Raw genomic sequence first — 18471 nt, 5'->3', positions numbered from 1 at the left:
TGTTTCACTGTAACAGCTTCAGATTTGCATTTCCTCCTGCTTTATCATATTTTTGGATATACTAGAGTAAGTTTAAATGGCATTAGTTAGATAGTATTTTTCTCTCTACTCCATCGCATTCTGATAAGAAGAAATAAAAATGACACATTCACAGATACCTGTAAGACTTTGTTTGCCTGCAAGATAATTGGGGGAGGAGACGTTCTGGTTGGTTTGTGGGATAATCTCTGGGGAATTGCTAGGATATTCTGGAAGAAGGAGTATTAGGCCAAGGTTTTGGCCTTTATGCCTGAGATGAGCATGTTCCTATTCATGGGATTGACAGCAACTATAAATTTTCTCTACTCTGCTTTTGTTGTTGCTAGTCCTTTAAGAAGTAGGTGTAAGTCCTTTTGTATCAGACATGGGTGGATTTGATCCTTCCTTTACACAAATAAATGCACAGGAAGACACTATCTGTGTGAGAGTCCTTTGTAGAAGACTGAAGAGACTGGAGAATGGCACTAAATTCTGTAGAGGGTTGATCATGGTACTTAGTTTCTTCAGATGGGACTTGGTAGTGAATGCAGACCTCTTTATTCCTTGAAAATGACTTTTTTAGCCAGTCAATTAATACACTTTAAATTGGAAGGTCTTTCCTCAACTGTATGCCCTGAATAATCAGGAATGTGATGTGGGATATTTTGTAGAAATTGTCCATTTTCTACTTAGGTTTAATGGTATAAATTCTCTACCTGGATAAAGTAATAAATTCTGTATGTGGCATATGATTTACCAAGGGGCTGAAAATTAATTTAAGACTGAGTCCAGTTCAATCATATATACAAGGAATCTACATCTCTTTTTACTTAATTTAAGAAGAGGAGGTATATTTCTATAATCACTTGATTTCAAATCCTTTTCCTCTATCTTTTTGACAGTTTTGTGTATCTTCGTTTTACTCATGTGGGCATGAGTAAATATTTAGAGTTGAGGAAGTGGTGATTTTATAAGTCCCAGAAAAGAATAGTTTTCTTTTTTTTTTTTTTTAACACAAATGAAAAAAATAAGAATTATGGTATTAAAGAAATTACAACTTTACCAAGTATTATAAGCTTAGACTTAAGATGACAGCTAATTGTTCTCTCATTAATTACTCCTACTCTCAGTGATACTGATATAATTAGGCTATAACTGAACCCTTTTGTTAGCATAATTCAATGTTGCTTCTGTCTCAGAAGTGTGTTTAATATTCTAAAAGAAAAAACTTCAAGAAATAGGTGTAAGATTATTGTTAGCTAGAGGGATTGAAGGAATGCAGAGGAGTAGGTAAGTCATGATTTGAAAATTCTTGACTGTATTAAGGAGACACTTGTTTAGGCTGAATGCCTTGGGAAAAAGACAGACAAATATAACTAGCCATTTAAATATTTTGTAGAGAGCTCTCTTTTGCTGGCCAAAGAAAAGTAAGGCCATGATTTTTAGTACCTAATTTTTCTTTCATCTTTATTGAAAAATTTATTGTTCTTAATTGAAAGGTCTTTTTTTAATCATAATACTTAAAGTTAAAATTAAATTTCAGAGTAGTCATTCAAAGTATATAAAATAGTTGAGCGCTCAAAACTAAAATCTTTTAATACTAAAAATAAAAACAAAAAAGGAGACTCTTTAGCCACTATCATTTAGTCCTCAGGGTAATTGGTGAAAAGTGATCAAGTAAAAATAATAATAGTAACTCTCATTTACTGTGTGCTAGGCACCATACAAGGAGCCTCATAGTGCAGCGGTTATGTGCTCTGCTGCTAACTGAAAGGTTGGTGATTTGAACCCGGCAGCGACTCCGGGGGAGAAGAGACCTGGCAATCAGCTCCCGTAAAGATTTCAGCCCAGGAAACTTATGGGGCAGTTCCGACTCTGTCATACAGGGTTGCTATGAGTCTAAATCAAGTCAGAATCGATCGACTCAGTGGCACACAACCACAACAGGCACCATATACTCAGTTTTTTGTATGCTTTTCCTCATTTAATCTACATGAAAACGCTATTTGATATATACAGTTATTATTCCCATGTTTTATGAAGAAATAGATTCAGAAGGGGCTAAACCCAAGTCCATCTGACCTCCCAGAGCTAGAGACCTTAACCACTGTGGGATTCTTTGCAAGTAGCGTCAGCTACCATTGTATATATTGTTGCTTTGCAAAAGTCAGTATAGTAGTAACGGTCACGATAGAGCCCTGCGCACTCTCTCTGTCTTTTTTCCCTCTCTCCTTTTTCATAGCTTTGACAGGTTTGCATAGCTTTTCATAGAGTTACCTTGATATTTACCAGCAGCTAATTCATTCTATTTGACTAGAACATGGGACTTTTAAATAAAACCCAGGTTAGACATCCAGACTTTTTATGGGCCAGTTATTTAACTGCATTTTGTGGTCATAGCCGCTATGCATATCTGTTCTAACTGATTGATCACACGAGGAATTAGTCATAGCTCAGGAGAATCAGCACAAAGTTATAGCACACCACAGTTCAGTATATTGTGGTAACTGTTTTGGAAATCTTAAAAAGCTGTACCTGTTGTCTCAACCTGAAAAAACTTGTCTTATTTTTGTGTGCTTTTCTGTAGCAATGTTTATATACTATGTTTATTTGTCATGTATGGCTTGTAAATTCAGCACTATGCAAGTGACTGATCTAGGCAATTATAGAAGATAGAGAGTTTCCCTTAGAAAGTTAGAATGTAGTAGTAGTTAAGTTTTAGTGGCAAATAACTGCTACAGTATAAACCACAAAGAAATAACATAGAAGAGGGACAGAACTAGAAAAAGGCATTTTAAAAATCTGAAGTAGACATGCCTAAGAAGGTACTGTTAATTAGACATGCTTTTGAAAATCTAATTTTCTACTTTCTAGTATTTATTTTTCTTATTGCCTTAGGTTTTAAGGTTTTAAAATTTACTTCATACCTTTGTTTTGCTCCCTTCCCTTCTTTTTTCTGATACAGATCATGTAGCATGGGTATGTTTGTCACCTTCGCATAGAAGAAATTCTTCCAGCATGGCCATTATGATATAATGTTTGAGCTAAACTGATTTGGAGGGGAGAGTTTGAAACTACCGCTTTCTTTGTAAATTGCAAGACATTTAAATTTTAATATTATCTTTGCTGTTAGCAAAGCATGTTATATTTTATTTAGTGTTTCCTTTTTAAACAGTGAAAATTCTATTTACTAAATTCAGACTTCTATGTGAAATAAATCTTCCTATAACCGCAACTAGTTGCATGTAGTGGTTGAACTCAGTCATACATATTTCTCTCTAGTTTGGTATATACATCTCTGGAATTTTCATCACGGAGTTGGGAAAACATCCTGATTTTCTTTTATGGTCTGCCATGAGTATAATTATCATAGGAACTCATGGAGTCCCACAAAACATATATACATAATATATATGAAATAATAATAGTGATAACATTTTTGCTTTCTTTACAGTTCTTTCCCCTTTCAAGTTTCCCCACTGGGTTTTGTTTTTGGGGGCTTTTTTGTTTGTTTGGTTGGTTGGTTGCTTTTTTGTTTGTTTGTTTTTTTACAGTTTCTCTTCAACTGTCAGTGGAATTATTATCTTCCTGTCTCCATATTCAGGTAGTGTCAGTGGCTGAGTATCACCGCAGGATCGATGCTCTAAATACTGAAGAACTGCGCACACTCTGCAGACGTCTCCAGGTGCCCCCTTCAGTAGTTTAACCCCCTCCAGAGATTGAACGCTCCCTGTTTTTAGTGTCCTTTGTCAGGGCAGATCTCACATTCGAAAAATTTGTTTTTACTGCAACACTAAAATAACCCACCAGAAAATTCCTTTTTGTATTAAAGAGTACAGTATTGTCTTGAAGAGATGTAGGATTATATTTTCTGCCATCTTTTCATTTGAAAAATATTCAAAGGAATTTTCTGTAACTTTGTAACTGTTTTCAGGACTGTGTGTTTGTTAGAGTAATGAGTGTTCTTTTAATTTTAACATTGGAAGAGTATCTCTGGGCTCGCAATTGAATCTTTACTAAAAAGAATCTGAAAGGTGTGTGCTACTGTTGGGAAATTTTAAAATTTTTATTATATAGCAAGGCTTAAGTATTTACTCTTCTTTAAGGCTGTTTCAGTTGTATCAACCCCACGTCAAATATCTTAGTGGGAGAAATTGTTTTTTTCTTGAGGCATTCCTGGTTGGTGTTCTTATCTTGATTGGAATAGTATAGGTTAGGCTCTAGAGTATAGGTTAGGTACCAGAACTAGAAAAATTATTTGAAACTCCCATGAAATAATCTTTGTGATTTTTAGAAATGAGAAAGTGATAAAATTTAACCAAAAATGATACAATTAAACTCATTTTCCAGCTTTGTGCATTATTAGTTGTGTGTGTTTCCTCTTCTCAATAAGATGTGCTTTTATGGCTTTGCTAAACCTGCTAAATTGTTTTTCTTTTCTTTTAATGTTTCTAACGCCATTTTGGATTTATTTTTAACCTTTCACATCATCAAAATAAGGGTAAAACATTATGATGATGTGAAAGAATACATTTCGCTTCTCATCAGAAAACAGTATAGCTCTAGAACATGTATTGGTTGAAAATACATGCTCTTCAGGTTTGATAAGAAATCTGTTTAAGGAACAAAATAATTTAACAAAATTCCATTCCTGTATGGAATCATAGTCACTGAGCATTGCTGCGTTTTAGTTATCTGCTCCAGTAAAATTCTGTATATTTTCCATGTTAAAAGTTTTATCAATAATAGCTAGTTTCATATCTTTTACTTTCTAATGTTACGTTTTACATATTAAAATAAAATTAATATTAAAAAGTAAGCACCAACAGTACAGATCATATAGTAGTAAGCTTATTTGAGTTAATCAGCATTTTTTATCATTGTAAGAGTATCAGTGAGATAATTTCCATAAAGCAAAAACATATATTCTTTTTAATACAGCAAATTGATCTAATTTAAAAAATTAATTTATGAACAAATGAAAATGTTTTCTGTTTGGTCCAGCAAGATAAAAAATTCAACATTTACCAAGTAGAAAATGAAGGCATTTAAAACTAACGGCAGCTTTTTAAATGAAGTAAATATGTGTATTTTTAAATGAAGTAAATGAATATGATGTGTGCATATGTAAACACATGCACACACCGTATTTTATGCAAATAACGTGCCTTTAGCTTTTGTTTGCTGACCGCGCCGTGGCCCCAGGAGATATTTTGTAAGTGTACTGTGCTAATTTTTTTATAGCAACATGTGGAAGAGGATGGGCATGGCGGCACTTGTGAGGTTGCCTCGTGGGGAGGGAGGAGAACGCTGCCAACAAACACAGAATGTGCACTTTATTTGTGTAAAAATACAGTATATACAGGAGCCTCGGTAGCGCAGTGGTTAAGCGCTCAGCTACTAACTGAAAGGTCGTCGGTTTGAACCCACCAGCTGCTCCGTGGGGGATAGATGTGCAACGGGTTTGGTTTTGTGTTTTATATATATATATATAAATGAAAAGAAAGTTATACACTTTCTTCTACTACTGTTTAAATTCATTTTTGACACCCAGGAAGTTTTCTTAGTTATTTTTGGCAAATTTTATGTTTTCCATGAAAAAAAGAATTTTACATATTTTAAATAGGGTGAATAAAAAGCAGTTTAGCTGGCTCACTTTTATCTTTCAAAGGGCTAAATTTAAAGTTTGAATGCGTCTGTCTCCTTTTACACAGAAATACAAGGATTCATCATTCATTATCAGCCCTTCCTTCATGTACTGGATGAGAAAAAAAGGCTGCTTAGAATTAAAAAAGTCTTTTTCTGCATTGGATACAGCATTGTTACTTGATGGAGCAGGTTTTACCTTATAAAATCCTGAATTAAAGCTATAGCCACCTTTTCTGAAGTGTAAAGTTTTATTTCTCAAAAGGCTGAAAAAATTTTAAAGCATGTCACAATTTTATATTAATACACTACCACTGTTGTCTTTTTTAGATTACTACAAGGGAAAACATAAATTCAAAGCAGGTTACTCCATTAAAAGCAGACCTGGAGTCTGAGTCATTTCGACCAAACCTAAGTGATCCCAGTGAACTCTTACAGCCAGATCAAATTGAAAAGGTATGACATGTCCACATATATATGCCCATGATAGTAAAAGCCTCTTTTCAGTTATTTTTAAAACTGAAGAAACAAGGTTATTTCTACTACTGTGTGTCTGCCACGAAGAAAAAGTAGGCAAAATGCAATTTAGGTGAGTGACTATAATAGCCAATATTTAAATTCTTAAACTGTCGCTTGCTGTATGTGGAGTATCTCCTTTAATTGTCACAACAGCTCTAGGAGTTGGATACTTATTGAGCACATTTTATAAGTGATGAAACTCAGACATAGGTTGAGTGACTTGTCCAAGGTCACACAGCTATAACGTATAGAAGCTTGATTTCTAACTCTGATAGTCTGACTCTGGAGCCCATTATTTGAAAGGTATTTTAATAATCAAGGTAACCATCCAGTATTTTTATCAATTAGAGATACCACAAGCCACAAGTGATCCATGTTTCTTGTGTCTGTTCTAATCTGTATCTTGTTCAGCATGATTTTTTCCTTTCCTGGTGGCAATATGTCATGCTGAGAAATATATAGTTACCTTTCAAGCTCTCAGTACCCCTGAGAAAGTTAAAGAATTTATACTATTATTTTCTTCTTATAGCCTACATGTTATAAGTACCATTAAATTCCAACTGACATTTGAATTCTACATACTGACAGTAAGCTATTGTCTTAGTTACCTAGTGTTGCCCTAGCAAAAGATGCTGCAAGTAGGTGGCTTTAAAGAACAGAAATTTATTTTCTCACAGTTCCTAGAAGCTAGAAGTCCAAATTCATGGTGTAGCTCTAGGGGGAAGACCTTCTTTGTCTATTTCAGCATCTAGTAGCTGCCAGTAATTCTTGACATTCCTTGGCGTCTGTCATCAGTCTTTCCCCCCCTCCTCCTGGTGTTACTGTGTCTGTTCACTCTTTTTATAACTCAGACACATCCTATTCTGGCATGGCAGCATTAACATAACAAAAGAAAATCCCCGTTTCCAAACAGGGTCATATTTACAGGTACAGTGGTTAAGATTTCAACACATATTTTGGTGGGGGGGTGGGGTCACAATTCAACCCATAATAGCTATCAAGTAAATGTTAGCGTTTTCTTTTTCAAAGCTTACCAAACATCTTCCACCAAGAACAATTGGCTATCCATGGACTCTTGTTTATGGTACTGGGAAGCATGGCACAAGCTTGAAGACCCTTTACCGAACAATGACAGGTTTAGACACCCCAGTGCTAATGGTGATTAAAGACAGCGATGGCCAGGTATGAAAAACTAACTGCATGTTCACCTTACCTTTTAAGAGATTAGAGTAGCAGTAACTTTTAGTGTATCCCCTTTAGAAAAATAATTTTCATTAAGTTTAACAGATAATTATTGAGTACTTTTAAAATACAAGGCAGTGCTGAGTGCTACAAAAGATGGATATGAGCATGAATAATTAAGAGTTCTTGCCTTCAAGGAGATTACAGTCTGATAGAAGATTAAAGTACACCAGTATTGCTAATGTTGAGCAAAATATGCTAAGTGTAGTAAGAGCCCAGAAAAAGTGAAAGGAGTATTTATTCAGAGAGTTGCTCGTATCTATTTGGGGGAAATAAGAATGAGCTTCATGGAAGGGGTACAGATTGATAAGAGTCTTGAAGCACGGGTACAGTTTTGATAATTGAAGATAATTTTGTGAAGGTGATAGCAAGAAAAGAGAAACATTGGTTTGTCCTTGAAACAGCAAGTTCAGGTGGGTTACCAGCATTGGAGAGTAAAGAGAGGGTAAAATAGTGATGTTAATTTAAAAAAAGAAAAAAAAATTACCACTATTAATATCTTTAGTGTATTTATTATATTCCAGGAACTGGGCTAATCACTTTATATGCATTATCTTATTTAATTATCAAAGCCTATGAGATTGGTAGTAGTAGTATCCCTGTTTTAAGGATGAGTTAACTATGATTTAAAGAGGTTCTCACCCAAGGTTGTACACCCAGTAAAAGGTATTTGCAGCAATGAAAATGAATGAACTACTGCTATATGCCATATATGTCCCATAAACATAGTATTGAGTTAAAAACCAGACACTAAGAGTAACTTCTTATGGTCTCATGAAGCAAATCTTACAGTGTTGTCAGGTTAGTGGCTTTCTTCTGGGAGGTGGGGGTGTAATGCAGAGGAGGAATGAGGAGAACTTTTGAAGTGCTGGTAATGTTCTTTTTTTGGTTTGGGTAAAGGTTAAATGTGACTTTGATAATTCCAAATTGAGGTGTACATTTATATTTTGTGTACTTCTCTCTATATATAAAATAACATTTCGATAAAGTCTTTTAAAATTAAGGCTATAAAAATAGAATATCAGAAGAGACAGTGACTGTAGAGATCATCTATGAAACATATGCAGTCACATTTTATGTTGTGGAAATGTGTATGTCTGTTAGTTATGCATTCTCTTATTATGGCATTTGCTATGTGTCTTATACTGTGCAAGGCCATGAGGTTACAAGGCCAAACAATTCAGACCCAAGACCTGCCCTCACAGAGTTTACTGTCTAATAATGAAGGGAAGAAATAGTTTACCTTTTTATAATAGAATGTTTACATATACTGAGGGTTTTTGCTTCCCTAAGTGCTATATTCCCACAGCAACATGTTATCCTTATTGTATATACAGTGTACTTAAAAGTCCTCCTAAAATGCATAAACCACTTTTTAAGATTGTATGTTTAATTCTTATAAAAGCCCTTTTAGATTTCAGAACTAGAAAAAAAATTAATTTTTCCTCATTGAGAAACTGGTATGGTTTATACTTGACAGTAATGTGAACTATATAGCAACTGCATGTTTCCCTTTTGTCTTTGGCTTTTGGGAAGCTCAGTGGCCTGCCTTTATACATATGCACGTATATAAAAGACTCGTGATTGTCATACTTGTATTTTTTACTTTGTTCTCACTGTCTGTTGTACATGTATTTTCTGCAAGCATCCTCAAAAGCTTTGTGAAAAAAAAAGAAGCAGGATATAATTTTTTTTAATACAAGTAGATAACACTACCAGATATATATATTTTTTTTTGCATTTTATTTAGAATTATGCGATAATGTTTAATGAAACACATTAATACTCATTTCATTTAACATGCTTTTTTTTTATTCTTAGATTTTTGGTGCATTAGCATCTGAGCCATTTAAAGTGAGTGATGGCTTCTATGGTACTGGAGAGACCTTTGTTTTTACATTCTGTCCAGAGTTTGAGGTAAGGACAGTTATTCCAATATTCTGTTTATAAAGAACTGACATAATGAGAAAAACATGGACTTTGGCAACACGCACACTTCATTTTACTCCTGTTTCTGCCTTTTACTGATAATTTAGCCTTTCTTTGACCATTTGGGGCTTCAGTTTTCCTGTAGATAGAATACCCATTGCTGTTGAGCCATTTCCAACTCATAGCGACCCTATAGGACAGAGTAGAATTGCCCTGTAGGGTTTCCAAGGAGCGCTTGGTGGTTTCGAACTGTCGACCTTTTGGTTAGCAGCTGTAGCTCTTAACCACTATGCCACCCAAGGTTTCCGTCAATAGAGTAGGGATCATAAAATGTCACAGGATTGCCTGAAAATTACATAATAATGTAATTTATGGACAATGGTTGGCATGATACCAGACACAGATCAGGAGCTTAGTCAGGAATATATATCACTATTACTATTCTGTTTATGAATTATCATTGTGAAATTCCTAGAAAAATTTAATGACTAAATAAATTTAATGATGTAAGTCCTGAAAACCTAAAGAATAAATTATTTGGATTTCAATCAAAAGTGATTAATCAATTTTTTTTTTCTTTATTCGGTGTGGATACCTTAACTGTGTCTTAACTAACTTAAATCAAATACATTCTAATGCCAAAAACGTCAAAAATGAATTTTAGTGAATGTGTGACTCTGCTTAAAACATTGAGACCAATACTAGCATCTCAGGTACAATGAGGTTCAGCACGTCAAACCTTCCCTAAGAGATTTAATTATGCTTTAATCTTGAGAAAAGGAATCAATAAAGTTGGTTAAAAAGAATAAAAAGAGTGGCATTTAGGAACAATTTTTATAATGAACAAAAATAGGAGAATTTGGTAACATAGTAGTGTCAAGGAGCTGAGCTAAGAGAGCTGAGCTGAGTTGCCAGATGTTGAAAGTAGCCAGTTAAGACAAGCCAAAATGAAAGTTATAATCAAGCCTTTAATCACTCCACCTCTCTTCCATTTTCCTCCATGGGAAGGAGCCACCTTGCCAGCATCTAAGGATCAGTGGAGACAAGGAAACCCTGAACAAAAGGCTCCTGCAGTTTTATTTTCTGGGGAGGGGTTAAAGGGGTAGGAGTGGAAAAGTACTGAGTACTGCATTAGAGTGGGAAAAGTCTTCAAGGTTTCTCCCCACTTTCCCTGATAAGGAGGTTTTAGTAGAAGCATCTGAGGAAGCTCTGCTGAGTTCTCTGAATGAAGGGGCCTGGGCTAGGAATGCAGATATGAGTAAGAGTATGGCCATCGTAAGGCCTGTGGCCATCAGGTGGGCCAGAGTCATTGACTGCAGTTCCCTTCAGGGACTGCAATGCATGGGCTATGCACAAAGTGTGGTGTGGGGAGGGCAGCTTTTCCCCCTGAGACGTGCCAGGTAAAGAGTCTCTACGGCAATGGGTTTTTTTGGTTTTGTGGTCCAGCCTGAAAAATCACACATAGGTTTAGCCAATAGCAGATTCCTCAAGTAGAAGATCTCTTAACAAACTTGTGCTTAAGTAGCTAACCAGATCAACCATACTCTCCATTCCCTCCATAAAGCATATCAACTGATGTCTACAGCTCGCTAAAATACCCATCCATACACACTAGTTACAGATTTTCTAAACTTCAGTTGTGCTTGTTCTCAAGCCTGTTTATACTATTTCTACCTGATACTGTAATAATGTCATTAATTAAATGTTAAAAAAAAATAAGTGTTAAAAGAAGGTTTATTTAAATAAATGAAATGGAAACTTGATGAAGGTGAGTTCCTAGAAATTGCTGTTTCTTTGACTTGGGTAAAACACAAAAGATCAGAAAGAAATATTTAAGAATGCCATTATCTAAAAGGTTTTGCCATCAGATTTCTCAAGTCTCTGTAAGTTCTCACTTCTCTTGAAAGAAATTAGAACTGGAAATCATAATTATACATGCATTATAGACATAGTTTATATAAAAATGATGATCAGCAAATCCATACCCAAAGTAAAGACCTTGGCCATATTTCAAAATATTATCAAATTAATGTACATTTATGTTTAATGTTAAAAGTAAAAGTTGATGATGTCTGTATCATTTTTTAAAACCGATCCTGCTGTCTTCAACTTTTCCCATTAAGCAACAATTCTTGGCACCTATAGATTGCAAAAAGAGAAGTGTTTGTGAAGAGAGACCAAGATTGGAGGAATTATAATTGAGTACATGCTGTAGTAGCTCATGTGCTTTCAAGTTTAGTCATACCAACACTGAAACCCAAAGCACCAGACCTTTCTGTCCCAAGCTTTATTGTTGTGTTCCTACTACTATCAGTTTAGGCTTTGTTAATGCTTTTAGGTTTTGGAGAACTATGTATAGTAACCATTTTCATCTACATGTGTTAGATAGATAGATGCCTTTCTCTACTAAAGATAATTTGTTATTTAAAGTTTTTTTTCTTTTGTGTAGGTCTTTAAGTGGACAGGAGATAATATGTTTTTTATCAAAGGAGACATGGATTCACTAGCTTTTGGTGGTGGAGGGTAAGTCTCTTGAACATTTTACCCTGAGATTCTTAAACTTACTGCATTTGGATTATTTATAAAATCAGTTATCTTTGGAAAGTTTTGTCATTAGAGTCCTAATTTGTACGTAATGAGACAAACTATAACGTATTTGCAAGAAGGTGCTCACGTGCAGTATTCAAAACTATTGGTAGAATATTTGTTCATTTTAAAATGCTGTTTAATTGGTTCCCTTTTGACTGAAGACCATCTTTGTGTTTAGAATACAGTGACTCCTTGGTATTTGAAAGGGAAATATGCCAACACCTTTTGAACTCTCAAATTTTTAAATAACGTTGTTGGTGTGTTATTTCTACCAGTGTATAAAGAACGCCCAATTATTTTCATGTTCTTTATCCTATAGACTGTTTGGACTGATATTTTAGAAAACAATAGAAATTTGTTTTCCTACAAGAAATTTTAGTGACCTCCAAGTTTTCAGGGTTGTTTTGTTTTTAACACTATGAGTCAGTCAGTAATTTCATGTGATTTCTTTTGATATAGGAAGCACTACAAGAAACTTTTTCTTAATCTGGTATCCCAATCTCATTTAGATTTTAGTGTTTGGAGGTAGCTTTCTCTGCTGCCTCCTATCCTGGCCTTCGCAAATAGCACTTGGCAAACAACATCTCTGTCCTTCAGGATCAGATATAAAGTATGCTAAATAATTCCCCAGATGTGAAAGCCTTAGTCAAATTATTTTTAGGCCACAGTTGAGGATTTATAATAACAACTCATTCAGGCCTCAGGTTCTTGTTAGCCTTCAGGAATATTTATCCTGAGTGAATCTAACAAATTCCTTTAAAACTTCACTGTAGATAGATCTCTGGACAATATGATTTCAATGACTGAAAAATACCCATGGTTATTGTAGCCTTCTCTGAAGGACATAACCAGGTAATTTAAAAAACATATTATTTTAGTTATTGGACTCAGCATACAATGTTTATATGATACAATTACTTTTTTTTTGGTGCATGGTCATTCAGCTCTCCCCTAAATGGTGGTCTTACATGTGATTCAGTTAGCTCTCCTGGTAGGCCTCACAAGCAAGGGGCTTATAATTCAAGCTGTTAAGGGTACCTGAGTCTTTGAAAATGATATAAAACATGTCATTGGATTTCTGATGAAAGTGGATTTTGATTGTACAGCATGACCTTACGAAGCTAAACTAACCATTGATATTAAGATAAATTTCCAGTCTTTGAAGAAGAGATTACAAGCTTAGAAAACAGGAGCTACAGGGACTTGATATTCTAGAATTCTGAATAGAAACTCCAAAGAAATCGAAATCATGATGTGGTGGACTGAATCCATGCTTTAGAGCCAAATAGACCTGGTTCAGATTCCAGCTTCAACATATACTACATGTGGAACCTTGAGCAAACTCCCTAGTATGTCTAAACTTCCCTCAGCTACAAATTGGAGATTGATCTCGCTGGCAGTCAAGAGAAATTCATTGAGATATAAACTATGTGCAAATCCTAGTAGTATAGTAACTACCGCATAGTAGGTACTTAACAGATGATAGCCATCATTACTCATTTCCTTCCATCTGTCATCATCTTTTCTCTTCTGTGACCATAGAAGGAGCTTTACCTGCATTCTGCCTGTGATGCCACTGGACACCTCCCAAGTTATATGATATTAATTAAGGATTTGGAAGACTTGTTTTATCCCCTCCACTCCCTTAGCCATTATGTTCTCAGGAAGCCATACGAGTCATCCTTGAAAACAGTGCTCGTATAGAAATGTACTTTCTGTGTGTTTCATCTGAGACAGATCTATAACCCTTAAATATATTTTCTTAAAATTTGAGGGGTCACAGACACCATCTAAATGCTAGTGAAACCATGCACCCTGCCTCCTAAAATGAATATGCAAACCAGATTTTGCTTAGAGTCTGCAAACTCTGAAAGCTTCCAGTTGGGTTCAGAAGGTTCAGGTTGCCATTCCAACTTGATGCGAAGCTTATTGCAGAATTAATGCTATTATTCATGAGAAGCTTGGGGTCAATTTTAAGGTAGTCATCTAAGATTACAACTAAATACAACTAAATGTCTAATCTTTTTTTTTTTTAACCCTATTCATATTTGGCAAAGGGAGGACTCTAAGGAAATTCAACCCTGTCCTATTCTCCTGTCTAATAGGCTGATAACATTTCAGGGCTTCAGCTTAGTGGTTCTGTCCCCACTTTAAAAGACACATTGATTCACATCTCTCTTTAAGGGTAGGTTGATGCTATGAGTATTAGAGACTCTAGAGGTCGATTACCATAAGATGCTGAACTCATTATTTCAAATAGTTTGTAATTTATCTTTGTGTTTTCCAGTGTGTAACAGTTTCTGACCCACAATAGTTGCAGATATAAAGTTGAACAAATAAATCGGTCAAACATGAATTTCAAGTTGTACCTTAAAAAAATTATGGCTTCTTCAAGGGTAGGGAAGGGTATTTTAGGGACTATATTTAAAGTGCATTTCTGCCTAACCAAATCAGAGACTCTAAGCTGGAATCATTTCAGGATCATCTCGTGTCTTAGCAAAGTAGTATTTTCATTTGTAGAGAAAGTCCTTAATGATAACTTCATCTGTGGTTATCCCATTATAGTTTATTATTTTCCGTACTGCCAGCTCGCCTCTTGAATGAAACTGGATGATCTCTTTACCTGGTTATTGTGAATGACCATACTATACTCATCGGTATTTTCTTTCTTTTTTTTTTATTTTATTGTTGTACTTTAAGTGAAAGTTTACTGTTCAAGTTAGTGTCTAATACAAAAATTTATACATACATTGTTATGTGAACCTAATTGCTCTCCCTGTACTATGACAGCACACTCCTCCTTTCCACCCCTGATTTCCCGTGTCCATTCAACCAGCTCCTGACCCTCTCTGCCTTCTCTTCTCACCTCCAGACAGGAGCTGCCCATTTAGTCTCATAAATCTACTTGAGCTAAGAAGCACACTCTCATGAGTATCATTTTATGTCCCATAGTCCAGTCTAATCTTTGTCTGAAGAGTTAGCCTCGGGAATGGTTTTAATTCTGGGTTGACAAAGAGTCTGGGGCCATGCCTTCTGGGTTTCCTCCAGTCCCAGTCAGACCATTCAGTCTGGTCTTTTTACTAGAATTTGAGTTCTGCACCCTGCTTTTCTCCTGCTCCATCAGGGAGTCTTTGTTGTGTTCCCTGTCAGGGCGATCATTGGTGGTAGACAGGCACAATCTAGTTCTTCTGTTCTCAGGCTGATGCAGTCTCTGGTTTAGGTGGCCCTTTCTGTCTCTTGGGCTAATACTTTGCTTGTGACTTTGGTTTTCTTCATTTTCCTTTACTCCAGGTGGGTTGGGACCAGTTGATGCATCTTAGACAGCCGCCTGCTAGCTTTTAAGACCCCAGATGCCACTCACCAAAGTAAGATGCAGATCATTTTCTTAACAAATCTTGTTATGTCAGTTGACCTAGATGTCCCCTGAAAGCATGGTCCCCAGACCCCTGCCCCTGCTACTCCGTCCCTCGGAGTGTTTGGTTGTATTCAGGAAACTTCTTAGCTTTGGTTTAGTGCAGTTGTGCTGACTTCCCCTGTAGTGTGTGCTGTCCTTCCCTTCAACTAAGATAATTCTTGTCTACTATCTAGTTAGTGAATAACCTTCTCCTTCCCTCCCCACCCTTGTAACCATCAAAGAATGTTTTCTTCTGTGTTCAAACCTTTTCTTGAGTTCTTATAATACTGGTCTTATACAATATTTGCCCTTTGGTGATGGACTAAATTCACCCAGCATAATGCCTTTGAGATTCCTCCATGTTATAAGATGTTTCATGAATTCATCATTGTTCTTTATCATTGAGTAGTATTCCATTGTGTGAGTATATCATAATTTGTTTATCCATTTGTCCATTGATGGGCACTTAGGTTGTTTCCATCTTTTTGCTGTTGTGAACAGTGCTGCAGTAAACATGGGTGTGCAAATATCTATTCATGTGATGGCTCTGATTTCTCTAGGATATATTCCAAGAAGTGGGATTGCTGGATTGTATGGTACTTCCATTTCTAGCTTTTTAAGGAAGCGCCAAATCGATTTCCAAAGTGGTTGTACTATTTTACATTCCCACCAAGAGTGTATAAGTGTTCCAGTCTCTCCACAACCTCGCCAACATTTATTATTTTGTGTTTTTTGGATTAATGTTAGCTGGTTGGGGTGAGATGATATCTCATTGTAGTTTTTTATTTTTTAAATTTTTTTATTGTACTTTAGATTAAGGTTTACAGAACAAATAGTTTCTCATTAAACACTTAGTACACATATTGCCATATGACAATGGTTAACAACGCCATGACATGTTTACACTGTCCCTTCTCAACCTTGGGTTCCCTATCACCAGCTTTCCTGTCCCCTCCTGCCTTCTAGTCCTTGTCCCTGGACTGCTGTGCCTCATTAGTCCTGTTTTGTTTTATGAGGCTGTCCAATCCCTGGCTGAATGGTGAACTTTGGGAGGGGCTTCACCACTGAGCTAAAAGGGTGTCTGGGGGCCATACTCTTGGGGTTTCTCCAGTCTGTCAGGCCAGTAAATCTGGTCCTTTTTTATGAGTTAGAATTCTGTTCTACATCCTTTTCCAGCTCTGTCCAGGACCCTCTATTGTGATCCCAGTCAGAGCAGTCAGTGGTAGCCGGGCACCATCTAGCTATACTGGACTCAGTATGGTGGAGGCCGTGGTAGCTGTGGTCCATTAGTCCTTTGGACTAGTCTTTTCATTGTATCTTGTTCTCTTCATTCTCCCTTGCTCCTGAAGGGGTAAGACCAATGGAGTATCTTAGATGGCTGCTTACGGGCTTTTAAGGCCCCAGACGCTACTCACCAAGGTAGAATGTAGAGCATTGTCTTTCTAAACTGTGTTATGCCAATTGAGCTAGATGTTCCCCGAGATCATGGTCCCCACAGCCCTCTGCCCAGCAACTCAGTCCCTCAGGGAGTTTGGAAGTATCTATGGAGCTTCCATGACCTTTCCTTGTCCAAGTTGTGCTGGCTTCCCCAGTAATGTGTGCTGTCTTACCCTTCACCAAAGTTACCACTTATCTATTTAGTTCCCCCTCACTCCTCCCATCCCTCATACCCAACAAAGATTGTTTGTTTTTGTGTGTAAACTTTTACTTGAGTTATACAGTAGAGTTCTCATACAATATTTGTCTTTTTGTGATCGACTTATTTCACTCAGCATAAAGTCCTCCAGTTTTGTTGCTCTTACTCTCCTGTGCTGAGTTCCTTTTGTTTGTGGATTTTTTTTCTTTTGTTTTTGTAGGTTTTGTTTTTACTGAGACTTTATGTTTTTCTTCTTTATTTCGATGAGTAGGTTTGTTAACTTTTTTTGTGGTTACCGTGAAATTTACCCTTATCTGCCTAGATTTGAACCAGTCTATTATTACTTGGTATTGCTTGACTTCCTCTCCATTAGAAGGTTCTATACCTACGCTGTTTATTCCCTCTTTCATTGTTCTGATGCTGTTGTCATTTACAGATTAACCTCTCTGGTTCCCTTTTGTAACTCTTTTGGTTTTGCATAGTCCTTAAGAGTTCATTTCCTAGGTTGGTATCTGGCTAGTACAATCTGTGTCCTGTATTCAGCCTGTGGTCTGATATTGTTTGTTCTCAGATCGAAGGACTTCTTTAATAAGTCTTGTAAGTTTGGTTTGGTTTTTACATAGTCCCTTGATTTCTGTTTATCTGGAAATAACCTAATTTCACCATCATATTTGAATGAGAGTTTTGCAGGATATATTGTTCTTGGCTGGCAATTTTTTTCTTTGAAGGTTTTATATATATCATCCCATTGCCTTCTTGCTTGCATGGTTTCTGCTGAATAATCCAAGCTTAGTCTTACTGTTTCTCCTCTGTATGTGACTTTTTTTTTTTTCCTCAAGCTGCTCTCAGGAGTCTTTGTCTTTGGTTTTAGCAAGTGTGATTATGATAAATGCCTTGGTGATTTTCTTTTGGGGTCTATCCTATACAGGGTTTGTTGAGCTTCTTGGATGGTCACCTTTTCATCTTTCATGATATTGGGGAAGTTCTGTGTCAGCAATTCTTCAGTGATCCTCTCTGTGTCTTCTGTTTTCTCCCCCTGTTCTGGAACTCCGATCACTCACAAATTTTTGCTTTTGCTTGTATCCCACATAATTCTCAGGGTCTTTTCAGTTTTCTTCGTTCTTTTTTTCTGATTTTTCCTCGAACAGAGTTGTATCCAAGTGTTTGTCTTCAATTCCACTGATCCTGTCTTCCACGGTTTCAGATCTGCTCCTCAGCCCTTCTATGACACTGTCCATTTCTGAAATCTTGTTTTTCTTTTGGATTTCTAGTTGTTGTTCTCATATAGTTTCTAGTTGTGAAGTTATTTTGGCATTTTGTTCCTGCATTATTTTCCTGAATTCTTCCATTTTTTTGTCTGTATTTTCCATGAATTTGTCTGCCTTTTCCATGAATTTTTCTATTTTTTCCTCATTTTTGTCTGCTTTTTGCTTCAACTCTTGTATAATTCTGAGTATTAGAGATTTGAATTCCCTATCAGGTAGTTCTAGTGCCTTTT

General features: G+C 36.1%; 1 protein-coding gene across 4 annotated transcripts in view; it reads left to right on the top strand.

The window, feature by feature from the left end:
* Positions 1-18471, top strand: part of OXR1 (oxidation resistance 1) — a 99194-nt gene that overhangs the window by 75756 nt on the left and 4967 nt on the right. For 2 of the 4 annotated variants that reach the window (XM_004370699.2, XM_023725989.1), the window contains 5 exons: positions 3623-3703; positions 5995-6120; positions 7213-7365; positions 9247-9342; positions 11804-11877. In XM_004370699.2, coding sequence (XP_004370756.1) covers positions 3623-3703; positions 5995-6120; positions 7213-7365; positions 9247-9342; positions 11804-11877 — 530 coding nt within the window. Of the gene's footprint in view, positions 1-3622; positions 3704-5732; positions 6121-7212; positions 7366-9246; positions 9343-11803; positions 11878-18471 lie in introns of those variants that run through there. The other 2 variants (XM_004370698.1, XM_023725990.1) reach the window with 2 other exon arrangements.

The sequence above is a fragment of the Trichechus manatus genome, unplaced genomic scaffold, assembly GCF_000243295.1.
Source record: "Trichechus manatus latirostris isolate Lorelei unplaced genomic scaffold, TriManLat1.0 scaffold00009, whole genome shotgun sequence".
Lineage (NCBI taxonomy): Eukaryota > Metazoa > Chordata > Mammalia > Sirenia > Trichechidae > Trichechus > Trichechus manatus.
This window is presented reverse-complemented; position numbering and strand designations above follow the sequence as displayed.